Below are 24,216 nucleotides of genomic sequence, written 5' to 3' on the forward strand. Positions count from 1 at the left end.
GAATGCCCCACTTAAGTGATTGCTGTTTGTCTCTACTCGTGACATCTAGTTTATCTCGGTGTATTGAGTTCCCTGTGTTTTGTTTCACAGCTGCTCTGACTTTCAAGTGCCTGGGTGATCAGTGGCCTGTGTACTGCCGGGTGATCCGTGAGAAGAACCTCTGTCAGGACATGAGGTGGTATCAGCGCTGCTGTGAGACGTGCAGGGACTTCTATGCCCAAAAGCTGCAGCAGAAGAGTTGACCTCTAGCAGGCTGGCTGGCCCACAGCTCTTTGCAATTACATTATTTATAAACACACACACTAGCATGTTTTTCAGACCAAATATTATCAGATTACATATAATTTAATCAAATTAATTTATTTTTCTTGGCCTGCCAAACATCCAATATGGTGTTTGTTTTGGCTATACAAACATTTTCATTTATACTATATGGCTTCATAAATAATTTTATATAAATAAGTTGGATTCAGTTGCCGGAATAAAAATAAAAAGGGAAAAAAAAAAAACCCGAGATCTTCAGGCTTTAAAGGAAAAAAAAATCAAACATTTTTTTTAAAGTTAGGGCTGTCTCTAAGGTGCTACTCTCTCCCCAACAATGCCATTGAGTTATTCAGAATGTATACTAACTTAGCATAATAGTTTAGTTCTATGTGGAGAGAAGTCATTTTTGGTTTTTGGTGTCCTGGTGCAGAATTAGCCCATTTTCTGTAATCTGCAGGAGATGTGTAAACAAAGCAAACCTCATAGTGTTGAACAGGTTTTTAGAGAATGTATTATGTATTTGGTGCAGATTTAGAGCTATCCATAGGAAAAATTCTACTGTAATTATAACCTTATTTTAATAATGGAAAAGGAAAGTCAAGATGGAGACTTTGATCATGTTCATGATGTACTTGAACACAAGTATTGTAACAATGAAACACTGTAATGACTTACACTGAATCACCATTGCACTGTTGATATCGTGTAGAGAAACCGTTATAGAAATGGTAACATCCTACAAAAATGTGTATTATTTTAACATGTTGTCATTAGATATTAGCTTTTTAAAATAGTTTGAACAAAGAAAGCATTGATCCACCCAGTTCCTTATATCTTTTTAGCAGATTTATAAAAGAGTGTAGTACTTAGCCTCACAAATGATAATGGGAAAATTTACTAGTTTTCAGCCTTTTTCCCTAGAAACAAGGAAAAACAAAAAAAAAAATTGATATTACTGTGGTAGTTTCATTGTGTGTTTTTTTTTTTCTTTTTAAAAAGTAAAAAGTTTTACAGTTCTGTGAAACGTTTAAAAAACCAGCTTAAAGGTTTTCTTGTGAGAAAAGATTGTACATGATTCACATGATTTCTTAGATTTTTCAATAAAATATGTGAAACTTCCTGTCGGGAGGCAATTCTTCATGAGTCTCTCGCGTTTCCACATGTCCTGGCACCGTCTGCTTTTGTTCTGGACTATCTTCTGAAGGATGTTTGTATAATGAACAGCCTTGGAAGATAAAGACTGTGTCTTTTTTGGAGCAAAGGACTGATGAGCTTATTTCTCATTATTAAAGTTTCAGGTTCCCTCAAAGCGGGGTCTCTCCCCGTAATACAATTCCCTGCATGTGCAGGTACCAGCTGGCTCTCTTCACGTCACCCTGAGGGATTTGGGGCGCAGGGAACTGGTGCAAGGAAATGCTGATTCCCTGGCTTCTGCTTTTACTGTAAGTAACAAAGTCCTTTGTCTCTAACCCGGGAGTTTCTGTCTTCTGCCCTGACAGGTGGCAGGCTAACTCGGTAGATGGTAAGTAGAGTAAAACCTCAAAACCTGCACAGTTCTTGACACTTACCTCATTAGTATTGTCACCTTCATTATAATATGGGGAACATTTTATTTCTAGATGGTCCCTTACTGTGTATATCCTTTAATTTAGTTGCTGGGATAGAAAGTTAGCCAGTGTCAGCACATTGTATATAAGATACTAGGGGATTAGGGGAAGGAATAATTACATAGGAAGAGGAGACACTCTTAATCCATCCCTTGATTCCTGAATCCATGGATCAATGTAGAAATATCACCATTTATTGGTCAATGAATCAGACCACATATAACATCTTAGAGGCCCTCCCAAATGTTTTCATTCAACTCATGCCATAATTGAATATCTGGGGGGAAAAAAGATGTTGCATCATTCTCTTAGGCTGTCTGTTCAGGGTGATGGGGAACATGGTAATACCAGAGTTTCATGTGAGCATGAACCCACTGCTACATTTTATTTGCTGTAATATGAATTCCCTGAATAGAAACAATACCGTATGGCATACCCTACTGCTGAACAAGGCATTTGGCAAGTTCATGGATGGTATTTTGGCAAAAACTTTGCAGGCTGGGGAGGCAAATGCATACTCGGGGTAAGTGACCATTTCCATGAGAACAAACCATTGTCTTGTTTTGTGATAGAAGTGAGCTGATGTGATCACACTGCAATCAAGGTGTTTTGACTGGATTGGCAAGGACTTGGAAGGAATGGGAACATGGTTTGAAAATTGGTAACAAAGAAGTTTGGAGGAAAAGGTATGTAGATAATTTACATTCCACTTGACTGCTCACCAAAGAGCAGCACCCTCAGGAGAGAGGACGCAGCCATCAGGTGGATAAGATGACAGGTCCTGTGTATGCTGACCAGTCTCTTTCATCAGCCACCTTTGTCCTTGCCCAGTGGGCCCAGGAACAAAGACAGTGGTGGCAGGTCTGGAGATTATGCATGGATTCAGCAGCGTGACCTTCCACTCACCAGGGCCAGTCTAGCTGCAGTCACTGCTGAGCGCAGCCTAATGAAAGCAGAGAAAGTATTATTTCCCAGTATGTTGCCGTGCTATAGGAGGACTGGCCCTCCACCGTGATTGCCGTATGATTGTATTAGCTCACAGCTATCACAAAACAGTGGTTTGTTCTCACAGAAATAGCCACGCACCCTGATTTTGCATTTGCCTCCCCAGCCTGTAAATTTCTGCCAGAATCTATCCTTGAACTTGCCAAATGCTTCATTTGCTGTTATGATTTTCCATACAATATTGTTTCTGTTTGGGGAATTCATAGTACAGCAAACAAATGTGGCAGTGGGCTCATGCTCATGTGAATGTCTGGTATTACCGTGCTCCCCATCACCTTGAAGCAGATGGCCTAACAGAGTGACGTAATGTTCTTTTTTTTTTCAGTATTTGGTTCCAGCACCAGCTGGGTGAAAACATTTTGGAGGGCCTCTGAGATGTTGTATATGATCTGATTCATCGTTCAATACGTGGTCATATTTCTGCCTAGATTCATGAATTCAGGAATCAAAGAATGCAATTGAGAATATCCCCTTTTCCTGTGTAATTTTTCCCTCTCTCATCTGATTAAGTTTGTGATAATCCAGTGCAATTCTCCAAAATCTGTCTTCTGTAGAGGAATACAGGCCAAAAGAAAAGAAAAGAAAAGAAGAAAAAGACAAAGACTTTCATTCCTGCATCATTCAGATCTTTCATGGTAAAAATCATTCTCAAATCTCTCCATGAGTGCGGTGTTGATTTAATTTCCAATTTTGGTATGTAGAGGCGGTTCTAGGGACCTGTATGGCCTTTACCATAAGGGCCCTCATTCTACAGATCATGGAACCAACAAGAGGAGCGAGGGCCCTGCCAGTTGCTGAGTATTTCGACTCCAGATAAGCCTTTCAGAATCAGGGACAGAACTGTGGGGTAGGTTCAGAGACTCTTTGGTCCAGTCTGAGCCAGATTTAATCTGAACCGTGATTACATTATCTGACTTCCACGAACTCTTGCTCTGTGGTTGGGCCTTCACTGGCTGTTTAGGGCCACCAGGAATTCTTACCAGTTCAGAGCCAGTAATCCAGTAGTCATCAGAAAGTCTGGTGATTTCTGTCTTCCCAGTGCACAGTTCCCATCAAGGAAGACTAGAAGGTAGATTTACAGTATGGATTTTGGACGGTGTAGCAGAATCTATCCTCTGAGATATCTAGCCGCCCCCCCCCCCTTTATTCAGAGTTCTGGGTCTGTGAACCTGCTCTCATGTGGAAATTGATCAAGGGAAAGTAATTCCCTGGTGTGGTGATTCATATCAGACTTCTTTTCACTAAATCTAGAAATTAAATGCTTATCTGGATCTGAGACGTTCCTAGATTGCCCGTCTATTTCAGTTCTATGGACTCCATGGCCCACTAGCCAGTACCAGAAGTCTTTGCAGGTCAGACCATTGCCTTTACGCCTTTGACTCTGCTGCCCCTCACAGTAACCATTCCCGTCTGGTTTCTGGGAGTGAAACACAGCCTTTTGGTTCCTGCCCTTGTAGAATTCCATCATGCTCATTAAATCAAGAAGTTCAGCTCTATGACAGCATCTCCCAGGGTCATTTCTGGTTTTCAGAGAACAGCTGCTACGAAGTTACTTCAGGATTCCAGTACCATCTTCATCAGTGTATTTTTCAAGGCCTGAGGAAGGGAATGCCCTTTGGACCCTCTTAGGGGACATATGTAGCAAGTGAGTAATGAGCACATCTGTCGTATTTAAGAAAATGATCTTTCTAAACACTTGTGTACTTTCCTCTTTATTTCATTATAACAAGGAAGTTTTGGCATCTGTTTCATTCAGTGTGGACCATGCTTGGGTCTAGTTTTCAGACAGATTATTAGAGTTACTCCCAGAAACGTGAACTAACACCTGGAATCCAGGAACTCTGCTTCAGTGAACCCACATCAAAAACGTTAGGCTAATAGAACATTGTATTCTTCCCACAATAATATAACACCTTTAAGAAATACCCCTCTACATATACCTTTGGTTTCAGTTAATGTGAAATGGTGAAATCTTGCGGTTCCTTTGGCCTGTATGGTAACACCTCACAAGTCGTACTTTGAGCCTGGTTCTGGACCTTCCAGGACTTGAGTCTGGATTGGGATTTAGAAGACATCACAGATGGTAGAACACCAGCAGTATCGTTAGGAAGGTTTTATTTCGAGGCTGTCATAAAAGCTTTCTGGTTTTCAGCTTAGACCTTGAGCTGTGAATGTGAAACCCCAGGCTTATCATTCTCTTCCTCTAAGTTCTCCAGCGAAGTTAGAAGCGGTGACTCAACCCCACAGTCCTTACTCTTTTTCTTTCTATGAAAAAGTTCTATTGCAGCCAGTGCCCGGTAACCCAGGGCCTTGCTTTTTGTAGACACTTGACCCCGGGTTATTATTGGTGAGAATTTAAGTAGTCATTTTGCCACCATTTGTCCTGGATACCAGGATCCCCCTGACTCCTGGGAACAGAGTCATTAGTGCCTTTAAATCCAGTCAGATCTGAAAACTAATTCCAGATTCTATTTTTTAAATTCTGCTCCTTGAAACATTTCTGGTAGCAATAGTTGCCGGGGTCCCGTCGGCAGAGCAGTGTTGGGTGATGACGGAGCTGACCTCACGCAGCTGCAGGAGGAGCTGGGAAGCAAAAGTCCAGAAGAGGAGCTGGGGGGTCAGAGCAGTCACAGACCAACCTGAGCAGCCAGGCACAGCCGGGTAAGTGTCACTCTGAAGAGCTGATTTGTGCGGACGTCCATGAGATGCTGTTACCTCTGTGTGGCTTCCTCCTTTGTAAGTCCACAGCCAAAAACTGGATTGTGGGTCTGAGTTTCCTGACAGTCGGCAGGACCAACAGTGGGCAATGAGAAATGGGCACAGAGCTCAGGAGAGCAGAGTCAGTCTAGAACCTGCCAAGTGCCTATGCCTGGATCTGTCACTGCACCTGATGAAAAAGAAAGAAAAAAACTTTCAGATTAATGGATGCTGCTTCCATTTTGCCTTCCCAATTTCACGCAAGGTTCTCTTGGCCAGTTCTAACCCAGACTCACGCGAAGAAGGGGATGCTGGAAAGTGGAGTTTTCTTTTTAACTATGGATGGTTAATAAGACTTTAATTTTCTTCTTTTTTTCCAGTTAGTTTTATATTGGAGGCAACTGAAATGAAAGTTTGGTTCTTATATGCTCTCAAAGTAATAGTGAACCATTTTTAACCACTTAATACATGCTAAGCTTTCTCTTAACCACTGTGGCTATTGAATGTCACAGCGCCCTTGTAAGCGACCATTCATGTCTTCACATAGTAGCTGAGGAAACTGAGGCCCAGAGAGATCCATCGCCTTGCCAAGAACACAGTTGAGTTGGATGTAACAGAGCCAGTCTGAGTCCAAATTTGGGCACTCAACCTGATTACCTCCCTTGTTTACCAATTTTGAAAATGTTATACCATAGATGCACAAGGATTTATAACCTAATCACAGGCTTCCTTTGTAATCACAACTGTGCAACTAATTTGCAAAGTCAGGTAATTTGAGGAACCCCAGCTGCTCATCTGGATATTGTCCAGGATTTTCACGTGGTAATACTTTCAGGCATTCAGTTGGTTATTGGTGAAGAAGAAAGGAAAGGAAAGAAAGGAAGGAAGGAAGGAAGGAAGGAAGGAAGGAGGAAGGAAGGAAGAAAGAAAGAAAGAAAGAAAGAAAGAAAGAAAGAAAGAAGAAAGAAAGAAAGAAAGAAAGAAAGAAAGAAAGAAAGAAAAGAAAGAGAAAGAAAGAAAGGAAGGAAGGAAGGAAGGAAGAAAAGAAAGAAAGAAAGAAAGAAAGAAAGAAAGAAAGAAAGAAAGAAAGAAAAAAAGAGAAAGAAAGGAAGGAAGGAAGGAAGAAAAGAAAGAAAGAAAGAAAGAAGAAAGAAAGAAGAAAGAAAGAAAGAAAGGAAGGGAAGGAAGGAAGGAAGGAAGGAAGAAAGAAAGAAAGAAAGAAAAGAAAGAAAGAAAGAAAGAAAAAGAAAGAAAGAAAGAAAAAGGAAGGAAGGGAGGGAGGGGGTGAGGGAGGGAGGAGGGGAGATAGGAGGGAGGGAGGAAAAGGGAGAGAGGGCGAGAAGAAAAGGAGAAAATACAGTTCATTAATATGTAGACAGTTTTGCTTAGTGAACTGTATTGAATTCTATTTGTATAATTCACATGGTTCAAAAGACAGTAATTTCGGGTCCAAATCCACAGGGAAATGATGCTTTTATTAAAATTTGCTATAAAGAAAGAGGACAAATGATAACATGCATGGTAAGAGTTGAGAAGCCCCCAAATATCCAGATTTTCACCAGATTGTTCCCGCAATATAACTCGATATTTATATTTATTTACACTCTTTGCCACTCTGGAATGAAGGTGTTAGTGACAGTAAAGAAAGAGAAATCCTAAGCTAGTATTGTCCAATCACTCTCAGGTAAAATTTTGTGTAGAGTTAAAAGGACAACGGTGAAATGTGTGTTGTGTGATCAAATCAGCTTGGCAGATACTAGCATCAACCAAGCAGAACCTGCCCGAGTCATCCGTGTGAGTGTGTGCATTATGAACTACCTGAAGAGAGTGTGGAGTATGTCACAAGCATTTTTGGCAATGGAATCCTTTTCTCACTGGGCATGGTTGATTGCAAAACAGAGCACTAAGTATTTTTTTAATCAAATTTAATTGAATTAGCCAACGAGAGTTGAGCCCTTCTTAGGCTCCATGGCAGGCACTTTTATTTACTGAGCAAAGGGTTTCATGAGGGTCTTCGGACGGACTCGAGAGGAAGGAAGCACCCAATAGAGATGCTCTTTTGTAACATACCCAGCACAGGGGCTCATAAAAGAGAAGTGTGAAACAGAGTATCAAAAGATAGATAGGAAGAGTCTAAACCAATTGCTCCTGAATTTCAATGGAGGGGAAAGTCATTTCCCCTACTAGAGGAAATAGGCAAAAATTCGGTGAAGGGCTGGGTCTCAGCGACGGCCCATAAGGTGTGATTAGGAGGGAGTCGACATCCAGGATGAGGAGGAAATGCTTCCACGCGGAAGTGCTGGCCTAGGGGAGGCACGATTTGGGGGTGGCGCGCAGGAGGGGTCTGGGCAGTGACAGGAGAGGGAGGAGAAAGGTGATTCCCTGATTGTCGTCACGCAGGCTGCCCTCAGGGTAACAGTGAAAAGTAAGACCCAATGGTTTGGGGATGACAGCTGACAGAGGACGGTGGGAGAAGATGGAGAGTCCGGGACACAACTTACAGATGGAGAGAGGCAGGACACAGCCCTGTGGGCATCGGGAGCCTGGTGGAGGGATCTAAAGGCAGGACGCCTGAGGGAAACTGCAGGCTCATTTCTCCTACCTCATGCTTTGGCTAAGGACAAGGTCTAATCAAATATATTTGGATCTGGGGTTTGTGTCTCCACTTGCCAATACAGAGAGCCAAAGAGAAGTAAGGTTCTTCTTGAAGATGTGTGTTATTCCCCAAAGAATCTTTTAGGAAAAGCAAACAGCTTGAGAAGGATTTGTTCATTAGATGTATTCTGGCAGCAGCCAGAAAAATCCAGAAAGTTCCTAGGACATGCACAGACACATAACACACTTGATTCTTGACACACTTGTGGTTTAACTCTTTTGTTATCAGCCGTCATTATAAAGTACATCTCACTTTCTCTAGTAAATGTATTGATAAAATCGCCGAAACGTATTTCAGATATTGTAAGACAGTGATAGATTTTGGGTCCAAAAATTCTTACAGGAAACATGAATTGTTTACTCCAGTTTATAGTTGTAAGTACGACAGATGATTTTTCAACACCCTCATGCTTATTGCTGTAAGGAAGGTAAGTACTCTCTGGTGTCTTGCTTGATTCAAGAACATCCTGGCTGCTGGGTCTGATAAGCGATATGGCATCCCCTGGCGTCTGGTGCTGATACATTCCACGTGTAACCCCGTTACCCCAAAAGAGAATCCTTCCTGGTGAGTCGGATGGGTTCACAGAGGCGCAGATGTAACAGACAACCTATGTCTTGTAAAAACTGCCCAAGTGTCTAGCCTATACCTCCTCACAGCTGGAAAGGTTTCCTCTTTCTCTACACGAATAGCCATCCTTCCCAGTGAGAAGTGTGGATTGCTGACGGCAGAGTGGTTTGTAACGAGAGAGCTGATCTCCTTTAAAGTCACCACCACTTCCTGGCTGAGGACGCGGTCCCTAGCCTCACTCCCACCTGCCTCTCTGAACCGCCGATGGGTTCACCTAGGACAGCACGTCATCCGCACCCAGCCGCCATGTCCTCCTTTGGTTCCAAATGGACTTTGTGATGAAAACTCATCAGCGGAGTTCAGACGGCTAAGAACAGAGGCAATGAGACCTCAGCTAGCAAACGGGTCAAGGCAGTCATTTGGGGCACTGCATTACTGAAACAAACTATAAAGCAAATTCTCGCCATTTCCCTGCTTGAGCCGAGGCTGACTTAGGTTTCACATGAGCCTGAGGCTCTGGGAGTCAAAACATGAGAAGAAACAGGATCCTGCCTATCGTATGTGAGCCTGTGCGGGCAGGGCCGCGTCCGCTGGGGCAGCTCAGCAGTGTTCAGACAGAAATACTAAGCAGTGTCTCCCTGCAGGTGACTGTTTCATGTGCTGCAAATTATGGACTATGACCCTGAAATTCGGGCAGCCTTTACGCAAAGAGTCGTTCCTCTTACACTGTTACTGCTGACACTGTATGGAGAGACACTAAGCATTGCACGTACCTGATTTTGGCATCCTAGTAAATTTAGTGAGCACAGGCCCAGCCCTTCCCATTCAAGCACCCTAAATGCATGTGTGTGTGTGTGTGTGTGTGTGTGTGTGTGTGTGTGTTGTATGTTGTGTGAAAAGTAAGGCGGGGTGCTACATAGTTCCTGTGTGTCAATGTGTCATTTCGAGAGTGGTTTCTGAGCGCAGCCACAAGACCTGGTTTCAGATGCCAGTCGGTTGGAGCGTCCTCAGGCTCATCCATAATGCATGGCGCCTGACAGGCCCAGCCTCACATGCTTTTGTTTTCTGCTGCAGATGAAGGGAGACATGGATCTCTCCGTTTTGCCAAATAACAACCATCCTGACAAATTCCTGCAGCTCGACGTGAAGTCATTAATGAGGAGCTCAGCCCCTGGGCAGGCCGGCCTGGTGAGGTTTCCGGGAGGGAACTACCCCCCCGCCGCGCAGCACTGGCGGAACCTCATCTACTCACAGGTGAGGGCTGTTCACAGGGAGCTCAGTAAACATGTGGGTGGGGACCTGTTTCTTTCTGCCTCTCTGCCTTTGCATCCTTTGTGTGTAAAGAAGGCTGCAGGGAAGAGAGCAGAAGGTGCTGCTCACTCTTGCCAGAGGAAGTCTTTCTCCCTTCCTTAAATTAACATCAGGAGACTTTGTCTGATCACTTCGTAAACTCTGAATTTCCCCAACCCTTTATTTCCCTCTAAGCACTGGCTTCTCAGCCTGTCTTCATTTTAGATTTTGCCAAGCCCCCCTTTTATTCCTTTCCTTCAGATTTGTTTCAAATCAGTAACTACACTTGCCATTGAGGCTCTGGGGGCAAAGCCTACCTCTGCCTTTCAGGTTAGTCTAAGCCTGAAGCATCAGAAACTTACACAGCGGGCCCCCTGCAGCCTCCGAGACAACAGAATCTTGCTTCCGCCTCCTTTAGACTGGCTCCCTTTCATCCCATGCAGAGAAGATTCCAACAGCAAAACAGTGGAAACTGGGTGATGGAAGGAAAGCAGAGAGAGGGCACTCTCCGCCTTGGAACGGTGCTGGCTGTTATTTTAGGTGGCCGCGTTTTCCCCACGCGTCCCTGCGGACAAGACTTAACAATGCACCTTCGGACCCAGTGCAGACCTCCTTTCCTGCTTTCTGCTTTCGCGTCTTCCCTCTTTTTGCTCACCAGAAGAGAGGAATAAACCTGTGATGAGTTCCATGTGCTGAAAGACACATAAAGCTCTTGAAACAGGAATAATCACTGTTTTAAGATGTGAAGGCTAATGGGGTTAAGGGTTAGTCAGTTGAGAAACAGGAAGAAGCGTTTCATTTCAGAACAGTGTGACTGACCTACAAGCCCCTGCAAGTCATTAAGTCCTTTGGAGTGGCTCAAATTCCCTGGGCAGAAATTTGTTTTCTTTTAAGAAACAGTTGCTACTCATGAGTCCTGGTGTAGAGTGACTCCTTTGTGGCGTGTTTGTGGGCTCCTGGGGACCTTTATCATGAGATCATTCAAAATCAAGTACACTTGGATGATTATGTAAGTGTTTCCTCCACCTATGAGGTTTTTTATTTATTTCCATTGTAAGGCAGCCTATTATGACAACTGGCTTTTTATAAACTTTATATCCTTCCCTTTTGTAATCCTCCAAACTCATCCATACACACCTTTTTGGTGGTGGTTCTTTGTGTTTTGTTTAGTTGGAGCTAAATGTGATGAAATTTCTCCTTTGCTTTTCTTATTGTTTATATCATGGGATAAAATGATTCAAAAATCAGTTCAGAAAACTTTGGCCCTCCTGTGCTATGAAGTTTAGTCTGAGAAAACATATCCAATGAATTCCTTTGAGGTTGGAACACACCGATCTAACATCTTTTGTTTAGTACTGGAGTTGACCGACTTCCTTCATGTGGAACCTCCCGCTTTAAAGCTCTGTTGACTGTTGTTCCTAAAGCTGAATGAAATGCAAATTTTTAAAGGGCTTCTCTTACAGCAGGCCCTGAGGTGTTGAAATAGTTATTCAGAGCAAGCCAAGAAGGTAAAAATCTGCTTCATATGTCTTTGAATATGTTATTGGTAATTGTAAACTGCAGAGAAGCTTGATTTAGTCATTCCTTTGCCCTAAAAAGAAATATTCAATGACTGAATCAAGGCCAATTTACTGCTGAAATAATGCATGGAGAGGAGGAGGACTCAGTCACAAATTTAGATAGCTGGGTAGGCATGGCACAAGTTACGAGTAACAGCAATTATATTCACTACTTTAGATTGCAGTATGTCAGTAAGTAGTCCTTCTTTCCTTGACTGGATCTTAAAATCCAGGTGTGATATTCTCATTGATAAAAAAAATAAATCTAAAAGAAATGAGTATATGAAAGTTTTAAGTAGCCATAATGATACCTAGAATAAGGCACTGAATGTGTCATGTGTATTGAGGAGTTAGAGATGCAGAAGGTGGCAGGCAGCTGTCCAGTAGTTCTTAATTTAAAACCCTCAGTCTGTTGGCTTCGTGTCTCACTCTGCTGGGGAGACATTAAGCCAATTGAAAGAACACTGAATGAAAAGATTTGGTTTCTTGTCTCAAATCCACAGTAAACCAGTTTGAGAGACATCAATCATGGTCCTTGCTCAGTTCATGCCTCAGTGTTTCCACTTGCAAAATTAGAATAATATTTCACTCTACGTATTTCTTTAAAAGTGAGAGCACATAAAATAATGTAAGGTAACAGCAACTGATTTCCTGTAAGAGTACAAGAAATGTGTATTGCTGTTATTATTATTACTGTTAGTATCATCATCATCATCTTCGTCATTTGCTAGTATTCCAAAAATATGTTAAAATTATCCTTTCATTAGAATTTGAAAAATACCACTTGCATTTTTTAAAATTTATACTGTGAATGGATGGGTGTTTGTGTGTTTGTGTGGATGGTGGTGTCGTAAGATGTCATCAATACATCTGTCAAACTATGTCGCTAACTCAAGCAGCTGACTTTATACCCACGTAAACTTTATATGCACACAAACTTCAGAGTTGCGTCAGCTTACCGTTTGGTCTCACACCACCCGGGTGCGTGGTGTTTGGAGTTCAGACTACTTTATGGATTATCAAAGGACTTCACCTGCAAACATAGCCTTTACCATTGGTAGTAACTCAGAGTTAAAACAAACATTAGATCCCAAATATGAAGTTGAATTCTTCAATATCTGCTTCATAGTATATTCATGATTTATCTTCTAAGCCTTTTTTAAATTCACATTCCACATTCAGAGGAAATTCTCTAAGCCATTTTACATGAGCTGAAGCGGTACCACACATATAGAGAAGTTAGCATCCTCAGGCACGCCGGGGTCTCCAGACACTGGGCATTCCCTCTGCGTGGATACACAGATCACCTGTAATTGCAGAGAGAGAGTACAAGCAGATATTTCTTGATTCCACTAGATTATATTTTTTCTTAAATTCTTTCACTAGAGAAATAAGCTTCACAATAATTTTTTTCCCAATGCAATGAACAAACTTTCGCCAAAATCTAATGCTTCTGGTTGTTAAAATAATTGGAGGCATGTATCTGATGAAGGCATTTGGAATTGTATTCCAGATGTTTTCAATCCCTTTATAAAACGAGGTCACGAAAGGAAAAAGCTGGTTCCTTTTTTATTTTATTTTATTTTTTTAGTTTAATGATAAAATATGTTTTTTCAGATATTGTGGTAGGATTTTTTTTTCTGATTAGCAGTTAGACTTCAGAATCTTTTCCGACTAATCTCTTTGTTATATCTTTTCCTGGCTTCCATCACACCTGTTTCAGAACCCAGGGGCTTTCTGTACTAAACCTGTGAACTGGGACAAAAGGTCAAGGGTAAGAGGCTGCTCTTCACTTGCTTTCTAGACAATGTCATTTACTGAGGGTGCTTCCTAATCACTTTTCCTTACTATTTTTTCAGTCTTATGGCTCTCTGTTCCCCTTAAATGCTAACGTCTCTTCTTTCTATCTCAGTTTGTTTTTTTGGTATACCATAACTATGTATAACGATCTGTCTCTGAACACATATGTCATGCCTTCTCTTCTGTCGCACTGTTTCTATTCCCAATACTCCATTTACAGTTTTGGGGGAAAAAGCCTCACATATACCATTTTTAAGCCTATATTTGGGGGGATGTTACAGGACTTTTGAGGTGCTTAAATTACTGTCAAGGAGGTTGGTTGAGGAGCATCACTGAGTTGCTCAGGGTTTTACTTGCAACTATCAGGATATGATTTATCAAGTCACGCTAAATTTATGCTGTTCACAAAATCTCCACTGGGATCAGAAATTTACCCTTGGGTGGTGTGCTGCCAAAAGCAACACCCAGATTGTCCCATCGCACTGCTCCCAGATGAGACCCAAATACCCTTGCACTAAAACCTGTGTCACAGGCACCATGTGCGTCACAGTAGCACATGGGGGGCCCCCCGAGCCCTGGTTACATGAGGGGAAGGCAGGAGAGGAGCTTCAAGAGAGGCCGGGGTTAAACTGGGGAGGCTCAGTGGGTGTTGTCTGAGATTTTAAATTTTATCCTCAAAAGCCATTTCAGCTCCAGCCAGCCATCTTGCAGTATAGCATTTTCATTTTCATTCTGTCCTAAATTTTTAAATTTAAATTTCCATTGTTATTTTAAATTTCCATTATTTCTTTGAAACGTGTGTTTTAATTTCTATAAGATACAGTATTTTACATTATCTTTTTGATAATAATATCTGTATTTCTAACTCAGTTGTCTGTGGTCAAAGAGGATGACCTATATAATACTGAATTGTGAAATTTGTTTTCGGGTCCAGCACATTACTCATTTTTTAAAATACTCAGTGTGTATCTTTAAAATGAGTATTTTCAGTTGTTTAATGAAGACATCAGTATCTGATCAAATTTGTTAGTTTCATTGTTCAAATTCTCTTTATCTTTAATAATTGTTTTGTTTGGTTAAAAAAAAAGTATATATATAAATTTCTCCATATAGCTCTCTCAAGTTTTGCTTTTTAAATTTTGAGACTATTTTATTAAATGCATACAAATTTAGAATTACTGTATTTTGCTGATTGTGTCTACATGTATTCACTTTCCAGCAACATTTTCTATGTCTAACAAAGTCTTTTACCTGAAAGTTTATTTTGTCTGACATATATACTTTCTTAGTGCTTTAGTCAAGTTAAGTGATGTTGTGGAAACAAATATGCCCAAATTCTTAGTAACTTAACACAGTATTCCCACAAGCTCTTTTATGGATCAAAAAATGTCCTAGGGGCTTGCTTCCAGGTGGAACCCAGGCTGATCCTTCTTGAGGCTGGGTTATACCAGAATCTTTGCTATGCTTGTAGATAGAAGAGGGAGGCTAAGCCCCAGATCTTTACAAGGACTTTCGGGCTCAGGCCTGTGTTCCATTGGTCACACGTCCCAGTCCAGCTTTGTGTGCCCGTGAAGAAGAAATGGGTTTGCTGAGTATCTAGCCAGACTCTGCCACAACGTATCATTCTGCTAAACATATATACACATACATTTCATCTTTCTGCACATAGCATGCACCCTCCCCTGGAAGTACTAATCCCCAGGGGAACCGGGGCTCCATTCAGCAGATAACCCCCTCCACACCATCCTGTAAGCTTTGTTGGACCAGGAATGAAATGACTACACGAGTTCTTCCTTTCTGAACAGAAACAGTGAAAGGCAGCAGTCACTGCTCAAAGGTAATTCTGAGATTCCACTTGGACTAGTTCACGTGGGCCTCCTTCCTTGAAGGTGGGGAAGGTGGTCTAGGCTGTTCTTCTGCTTTTGATAAGGCCTCCTGGTGCGTTGTTCTCCATAGTCCCGGGTTGCACTTCCTAGGAAGTGGAATGCTTGTTCGTCAGTCTCTTTTGACATCAGAAGTGGGCCCTTCTCCAAAGGCTGTTTAGCCTTCAAAGTTTACTCCTATTTATGGACATTTGGAGGTACAGGGCTATTGTTTATTCCATTGGTTTTGTTTTATAAACCATCAAAATCTGTTAGGTCTAGGCTTATGGTTTCTTTGGTAATATATTTCTTACAGAACTTACTGTAAGCTATTTATTAATGTAACCATGTCTGTTTAGTTGCAGTCAGTTCTATAGGTCAGTAAACACACCTAAAGTTCTTTGAAGGTCTAACTTAAATGGGCTTCAGTGCTTTGCTTCTCTGCCTCCATCTCTCCGTCCTTTGACTCAGTGACAAACACCCGGAGGCAGTCAGGAATAGTAGTTGTGAAACCACACCCTAACATGACCTTTACCCTGACTCATTTCATTCCACTAAGAAGTTTTAGTGGGCTTTTTTTTTTTTTTCCGCTCAGTGTATAGTTTCTAAAATAATTCTACGTCTTAGTATTTGGGGGTCTATAAACAGACTTTTGACAATAGAAGGAATCAAATTTCTAGATGCTCTTTATTCTCGTTCACATCTTCTTATAAACTATCCTGTTCTTTCTCTAATATTGTCTCTTTTTTGCATAACACCAATGCTGTGATTCTTGTACATATGTACATAAATGCTCTGATTATTTATAATCTCTCTCCTAGAGATATGGGGGTTTAGATTCCAAGTTACCACAGCTGACACTTACACCAAGCATTTCTCACTGTGTGCTATGAATAACCACCCATCCAGCCTCTGATACCCTTTCCTCCCTTTCCACTTCTTGAGTCCTAAGCCAGTGCCACACATTTTTAGAGTTTCAAGATACCACTTTCCATATTAGGGATTGTATGCGAGGCTACACTGTGATAACAAAATATCAGTAACTAAGAAGAAAACAAATTTCTTGCTCATGAAGAGTCTGAGGAAGGGCAGATGGGTTTGGGGGACAGCCCTTTTGCAAGCAGTATCCCAGGCCTTCAAGTTCTTTCATCCTGTAGCTCTTCCATCTCAGAACTCTTGCTTGCACTGACACAAACATGGAAAGTGAAGAAAAGTGAGCCAAAAATCTTGTTGGAGATTTCAGAGGCCTGACTTGGAAGTGGTTGCTGTTACTTTTGTCCACACATCATCAACTAGCAAAGAGCTGGCCCCAGTTTGACTTCACCGCAGCCTGGGAAAGGCAGTCATCCTGTGCGCTCAGGACGGGAAAACAGTATTGGTGAGCATTTAATGTCACCACAACGCCTGGCTCTTGTTTGTTTATATGTGCCTGCTACATCTTTTTACATTCTTTCACTCCCTTTTTTGCTGAGTCCTTATATTTTAGGTATTTCTCTTGTAAATGTTAGACAATTAAAGTTAATTTTTTAAATCCGATCTGATAATCTCTGGCGTTTAAATAGAGGGTTTAGTCTATTTATATTTAACATGATTATTTCAAAACTTTTTCTATTTTCATTAAGGCTTTCTCCTCTATATTCTTTATTTCAGGTTTCTTACAGATTAATCAACTTTCCTTTATCATTTCTCTTCTTATAGCTGATTTAGAAGCTATAAATTCTTTCTCTATTTTTTAGTAAATATCTCTATCTTCTCACTGAAATGATTTCTTAAAATGTCCTAATCAAATATATCTGTCTTTTTTAAACTTTTTACTGCCCAGTTTTAGTTGTCTCTTATCTCAAAACTCACAAATTAGCAATTGTTTCTATTTTACCATAAAACCAATGCTTAACTTACATTTCCACATATACTTATCATTTTTTTATTTTGTTCTATTTTTTGTTTGTTTTGCTTAGCATTCCTTCTTGCATCTCAATCTTTCCTTGTAGCATCAGGTTTCTTCTTCCTGAATTACATTTTTTAGAGACTCCTTCATTACTGGCCTATTAATTGTATACTCTCAATTTTTGTTTGTCTGAAACTATTTCACTCTTTTTGTTAAATGATAGTTTACTTACACATAAGTGGCATAAATGGATAAAGTAATGGTTAATACAGAAAAGCCTAGGCAAGTTTTGAAGTGTACTTTCGTTAAATAAATATTTTTAAATATAAGTTATTTTATAGTCCATATAATTAAATTAATGGGTTACTGTTGTGTTTCCTTTTGATAAATGCAGTCTATCTGGAATGTGTAGTGAAGAGTTAGATCAAATATATGCTTTGTTTTCTTTTATAAGAGATGTGAAAAATTTGTCAAAATACAAAAGGACTTCAAACATTATTATTTTCTATTTCTGCCATCAAATTCTTCATAAAGTCATTCTATTAATTTTCCCTTCACATGTCCTTCAGACGTAAAATTGTCATACAGTGCTAAAATAAGTAACACCATGTTCTAGAATAAACCTCAAACTCTCAAGAATATGGTTTAGAATTAAGGACTTGAATGATCTTTTAAAATACAGCTCTGATTAGTTTGCTGGCTTTTTGTATATTTGTTTTTCAAGGTCTTTGTACATTGCAATAGAGTATACTTTTTTCTTTGCCCCCAAAACTATATTTTTCTCATTTATAGAGCTTTCTTATTTAAGGAGCTCAAGGAATAGTTCAGCAGGCAAGAAAACTGACAAAGCCAATTTTTCAATGTCAGGAGAATTACTTCTCTTCAGAGATGATCAAAGATTCCTAGCCTTGAAGAAAAAAAAAAAAAAAACTTGAGTCAGAATTATGCTAAACTGAAACGATCTAAATTTCATATCAAATTGTTTTTTCTCAATTCGAAACATTTTTCATGAGGTCATCCATCTTAAAGACAAATGCTAAGTCAAGATGATTTATTATTTCATTGCAAACTTCAGTATTATATAGAATATAAATTGATTTTGAACAGACCAGCAATGTAATAAAGTCAGAGAAGATCACCAAGCTGATCTCTAAGTATGTAAAAAATGTCTGGATTAAGAAAATTAAAGAAACCTAAGGCCAAAGAGAATGTGAGTGGCTCTATCTAGATGATTTTTTTGGCCTGCCAGCCATTTCAGAAGGAAACTATATATAATCTTAGTTTACAACATAGCTTATATAAACACATATTTAATGTGACCTATATACCCCACCACATGCTGAGGGAATCAGTGCATTGATGTTTATAAATATGACTCAGAGGAATATTAATTGCTATTGAAAGTTCTCTGTTTAGGAAGGCTGAAATATGTGAAACACATTTATTGAAAAATTGCTGTCAATTAATGAAATGTGTCACCAGCTATTAAGGGTCAAACCTAAGTTTTCTGAAGATTAACTTATGTGAAATTCCTCTCCCATAATGCCCCATGATAAATTATTTATAAATTAGTCTATAAGCTTTTTGTTTTTTTCAGTTTTGCTCGGCCAGTAAACAAATTATAATCTCAAATTTTCCTCCCTTCATGATAGTTTTATAGTCATAAGGGGAAAAAAAAAAAGCAAAGTATAAATGTGAAGGTCATAGCAGACACAGAAAAGCACACATTGTATGATTGTTTCCATTTATATTAATGAGTACAGCTGACCTACGCTGTTGTATTTAGGGTACTGGTTCTCCCTGGGCAGGGGGAGAGAGTGACTGCAGAGGAGTATGAGGTGTGCTGGTAATGGTCTGTTTCTTCGTAAAATCTTGGGTTTCTTTGGAATGTGAAAATTTATTGAGCCCTACATTCATAATATATGCACTTTTCTATATATACACCATGCTTCAGTAAAAAACAAAAAAAAAATTTTTTTAAAGATCTGAAAGTCAGAATTAGAGCCATCTGATAGCCAGCCGGCCTGTAGATCCGTGCAGGAGTGCAGTGCCAAGCGAGCCCAGTTCCCCCAGCTGCCTGAAGTGGGGGTCCCAAGGGAGCTCCCATGAAAGCCAATACGTATCTAAAAAATGCCCGTTGATCTCAGTATTGCTAGATGATTACAGCAGTGTTAAGTGTTATTTTTATCAATCATGGGATGTGCAAGTAAAAAGAAGTAAAATGTCATTAAATCTCCATGCAAGTGAGCTGGGGAAAATGGCTCTGTTTAGAATTCTACTATTTGAATGAAAAAACAGTATTCTTTTTCTGTAGTTATAAAACAGCATTTCAGTGAATGATTACTGAAGCTGAACAAGATCACATTCAAAGAAAGAACTCAATTAATGACAGGATTCTAGGTCACACTAGATCCTAGATTTCTTTCCCCATGTGTTGTCCTAACCTGTCGGCTCCAGGCAGAATGAGCAAACTTTCAGGTCGGGTTATTTCTTGTTGCCTTCTCTATCATCAGTGGCCCGTTGGTAAGAGAAACCTTGTCACTATGCCTCCTGACAGAGAGAAAAGAAGAATATTACTGCTCAACGAACTAGGGGATCTCATTCAAGGGGTGCTGTCGCCACCGAGGGCCCTCCACCATCCCTGTCGTCGGTTCTGAAAAATAACCCGCTGTATGATGACGTAAGTTTGGAGGAAGCTATGGAAGAAAGGAAAAAAGAATCCTTCATGGACCATTGAGGAATATGACAAGCACTCCCTGCATACAAACCTCTCTGGGCATCTGAAGGTACTCAGGTTAAAGAATTAACTCCTTTAATGGATGACAGAGATCAGTTAAATCATCCTGAAAGATACAAGTATTGAGATGAGAGGCACTTCACTAAGCACAAAATCTCCAGATTTCAGGTGGTTTTGACCTCTGACTTCACTTTCTCTCTCCTACTCAGTATTTGTGTTTATTTACTTATCTTGTATTTTACAATTTCAGTAATTACTCGCATCTCTGTAGTGCAGAAAGAAATGATGTGGTAGAAAAGAAAGGTTCACCTGGAAGGTAACAGGTTTTGAAGATTCATTTGCCAGATCAAGTATGTTTTCCCCTAGTTTCATGACCATTTAGGTCTGTGAATACTTAAGAATCCTGTATTCGACATTTATTTAAAAATACTGATTAATTGCTCTGTCTTGGGTGCTGTGCAAGGCAGTTCTCATCAAAGATCATTTTATTTCAAGCCCACTCAGTGATTTAAGATTGCAGATTTACATTCTGGACATTTTCCTGTGTCTCGGTAACAAAACAAAACAAAAACATTTCAACACAGGAAAAGTATGCAATGAACTCATTCACCCAGCTTAAACCCAACTCAGTTTTTTCTCTTTCCCCTCCCCCGGTATCATCCATCAAATAGAGGGTCTAGAAATACCTGAAAAGCAGGGAGACTGGCCCTCTGTTTTCTGAGCGGGCCGGATGCCTACGCAGGCTTGACTTGCCTCTGCCCTCCCCCTAGGGCCAGGAAGGCCTGCATTTCCAAGTCCCCTTCCTTTAACAACGTATGTCTGTTCTACGCCCCAAACCTTAATCAACTGCAGGTTTTTTCTTCTACGGAACAGCATTATGTCCCGTTATAGTCTTTTTTTTTTTTTAAGTCTTTTCTTTTCTCCCTTTTTTTTTTCCAAAAAAAAAAAATTTATCGAATTACAGTTGATTTACAATGTTGTGTTAGTTTCTGGAGTACAGCAAACTGATTCAATTATGTATATATATAGTTTTATATATTCTTTTCATATTGTTTTCCATCATAGGTTATTACAAATTATTGAATACATTTCCCTGTGCTATACAGGAGGACCTTGTCGTTCACCTATTTTGTATCTAGCAGTGTGTATCTGCTAATCCCAAACCCCCAATTTACCCTCCCCCTCCCCCCTTTCCCCTTTGGTAACCATAAGTCTGTTTTCTGTGTCTGTGTCTTTCTGGTTTGTACATAAGTTCACTTGTTCCCCTTATACTTTTACACTTTTTTTTTAGTCTCAAATGTGCACTCCTTGAAATATCTTACTGTCCAAAATTTTTAAAGTTTCTTACTCTCCTAGAGGATTTGGTGTGTCTCCCCGTTACTGCAGCCTCTTTTCCAGAGGCGTTTCCATAACGGATGCTCCCCCTCTGGTGACTGTAATGTTGTGTTTTTCATCAGGCTTATCAGGACCTCTAAGAAATAGCTTTCTACAGTTAGGAAAAATGAACTGATTAATGTCACGATCAGGACTGTGATGGCAGTATCAGTGGAAAGTGCTGTACAGATTCAGAGGGAGACCACGTCCCATTGGATTAGAAGAAGCCTTCACGCAAAAGTTAACGTATGCTGAGCTGGAAGGGCCTGTAGGATTCCAGAAGGCCTAGGGTGTTTGCATCAGTGGGGAGGCTCTCTTCTGTCAGAAGTAACCAGGAAAAAAGGCATAAATACAAGAGTGTGAGATGGCCTGTCAGAACAGTAAGCAGTCCAGCTTTGCTGGGGCTATAGCTGAAATAACAGAATAACGGCGGCAGAGGAGGGGCCAACAAACACTCAAAGAAAATGTTCAGATGTAAGGCTAAAGGAACTGAACATTACTGGCAGTGAGGGGTAACTTGGGGGTTGCACAGTACCATGAGGCATGCTCAGGAGGACTGAGCATGAGTGTGCTGGATGCACTGCTTTACTGCAGCCAGGCTCGGCACCCCCCGCCCCGCGCGCCCTCTGCGTGCACATTCGCTCACCTCTGAGCAGAGGCCCCTCCAGTGGGAGGTCCGAGTACAGACCTCGGCATGCTCTTCCTCAACACTCACCTTGCTTCAGGGATGCTTGTGGAAGTCATGACTTTTGTTTTCATTAGGCTCTCTTCTTACACCTCATGAATTCAACCTCTCTCATCGCATCCCTGCCCATGGCTCATAATTAGCAGCCAGAGCCCCTAGCTTACTTTCTGAGACATTTTCAACCGCTTGTGGGCCGTAAAAGTTCCACTTGCCTTGGCCACTTCCATTTTTCTAAGCTACCAAGAGTTTCTAAATTAGAAAAGAGAAGAGAAGCCCATATTTTGTTACCAAGGCAAGCTCTAAGCAGAACATAGGAGAGAACAGTCTTACGGAAGTTCTTACTGAAGAACGAGGCATTGAACTTGCAGGCTGAGTGCGGGTCTCTGATGAAGACACAGACTAAATGAAGGATAAGGATGAAGTAGGCAAGGGTTTTTAAATCACCGATCCCCCTGCACACATCATCCAAATTTTACTATTTTAGCTTTTCTAAGACTTGAATGTGAGGCAAGAGTTATGTTGCCATCACCAGAGTCCCCCCAGGCTCCCTACGGGCATGCCATTCCTCTCTTAACAGTAGAAGCTGGTTCATTACCCTTGCATCCAGTCATGGAAACTGGCTGACTCTAAGTCCACTGAGACTAGAGAGGCAGAGAGAGGGTGAGCAGCCCAGCTGCAAGCCACTGTAACAATCCAGGTGAGAAGTAATGGTGCCTGAAGTGCGTCTGTGAAAACAGAAATTCAGCATTCACCATAAATGTGCTGTGTGTCTACTAGATGCCAGGCATAGACACTGAATCTTCAGCACAGAAACATAGCAGGAGATAATAGGAAAATACATATATTATATATTAAATACACACACACACATATATGTTTTAAATGTATAGACAGTAGAGTTGGTAGGTGATTTGTTGGACATAGGAGAGGATGTTGAGTTGAAGGCGATTCTGCACAGCTGAAAGGGAGCCAGGGCCAGTGAGAGAAACAGAGCCATGAGGAACAGGAGGTGATGTGGGGTAGGAAGGACATATTGGGTCCTTTCTTCATAAGGGCAGACAGTGCCCGAGCTTCTGCCCGCCTCCATGCCGTAGCCCCCTGCAAGGAAGGCCCGGAGAACAGAAGCATGGTACAGACGCTTGACTCTTGGTCTCACTCCTCCTTCCGTGGAAATCAGCTTCTGGATTTACTGAAAACCTCACCAAACATCTGTATCCCTGCCTTGCCAAATGAATCGAACTGCCAAGACTCATCTAAGGCAAGGAATTTAAAATTTTATTTCAACTCATTAACCTGATTGACAGACACTGTGAGTTGTAAGAGACAGTGAATTGGCTAAAAAATGACAGAAACACTCATGTCTTTCTGACCCTTAAATATGAGCAATTTAATCAATAAATGATACAGACTTCCTAATGAATTCTCGTGCAGACCTCGGGGTGGGAGCTGAGGATTCCTGGTCACCCGAGGCTGTCGCCATGCATTTGTGCTATTCAGGGAAGCCTAGCCTCTCTCATTTGAGCTGTGACACTTAAACCTCACCCAGGACAGTGTGAATATGGATGTAAAGTACTTACAGCGTCTTGATCTGCAATTTCAGTTCGTCTGTAGCACTGATTGATCCTGCTCTCCCTGTAATTTTCTTGTAGGAAAACCCTAATGACCTACGGTTTTGGCTGGGGGACATGTACACACCGGGCTTTGATACCTTACTGAAAAAGGAAGAGGAACAAGAGAAGCATTCCAGATGTTGTCGTGTAGCTCTGATTTTGCTCCTTGTTGCCTGCATCTTGGTTTCCATAGTGACTGTTAGTGCTTTTTTCACCTAAAGAAACCACCGCCGACGTCACCACCTTAAATTTCTTTAAAATCTTTCTAAATAAACATTCGCAGAAAAAGGTGTTCACGGGGTGTGAATGTACTGTTGATTGTACAGTTAAGTGTAACTGTCTTGCAGAATACAAACATTGTTTGAGACACACTGGCTTTCTCTACTTTGTCCTGTGAAACCTTTGTAAGAATTCCAGCCTGAGCTTTGTCCTTTGGGAAGTGGGAATTCTGGGGATCAAAACCATTGAAAAGTTAGTACATAAACCAAAATTTAACACTTTCATAGAGAACAGAACAGCCCCAACAGTTGTCAGCAGCTTTGTCTTAATGCTTACACTATGTTCACCTTGTTTTTAAAACACTGTTACCGCCCTCCTGTCGTCACTAGGAAAGTT

The 24,216-nt window shown here is 40.9% G+C and overlaps 2 protein-coding genes across 4 annotated transcripts in view; both read left to right on the forward strand.

Moving 5' to 3' along the window:
• Positions 1 to 19,889, forward strand: part of ADAMTS19 (ADAM metallopeptidase with thrombospondin type 1 motif 19) — a 241,151-nt gene extending 221,262 nt beyond the window's left edge. The window contains exons 23-26 of one of the 3 annotated variants that reach the window (XR_004318692.1): positions 91 to 5,537; positions 9,934 to 10,050; positions 16,551 to 16,685; positions 19,753 to 19,889. Coding sequence is in view for 1 of the 3 variants with exons in the window: in XM_032476644.1 (XP_032332535.1) it covers positions 91 to 242 (152 nt within the window). In the remaining 2 variants the exon portion in view is untranslated. Of the gene's footprint in view, positions 1 to 90; positions 6,537 to 9,933; positions 10,051 to 16,543; positions 16,686 to 19,752 lie in introns of those variants that run through there. The other 2 variants (XR_004318691.1, XM_032476644.1) reach the window with 2 other exon arrangements.
• MINAR2 (membrane integral NOTCH2 associated receptor 2) lies at positions 6,879 to 23,913 on the forward strand. The gene is given in 4 exon segments (XM_006184101.2): positions 6,879 to 10,050; positions 19,753 to 19,905; positions 19,907 to 19,981; positions 23,641 to 23,913. Coding segments are annotated over 4 exon segments (636 nt in total). The 5' UTR covers positions 6,879 to 9,822; the 3' UTR covers positions 23,821 to 23,913.
• The last annotated feature ends 303 nt before the right edge of the window (positions 23,914 to 24,216 follow it).

This window comes from Camelus ferus, chromosome 3 (genome assembly GCF_009834535.1).
Source record: "Camelus ferus isolate YT-003-E chromosome 3, BCGSAC_Cfer_1.0, whole genome shotgun sequence".
Lineage (NCBI taxonomy): Eukaryota > Metazoa > Chordata > Mammalia > Artiodactyla > Camelidae > Camelus > Camelus ferus.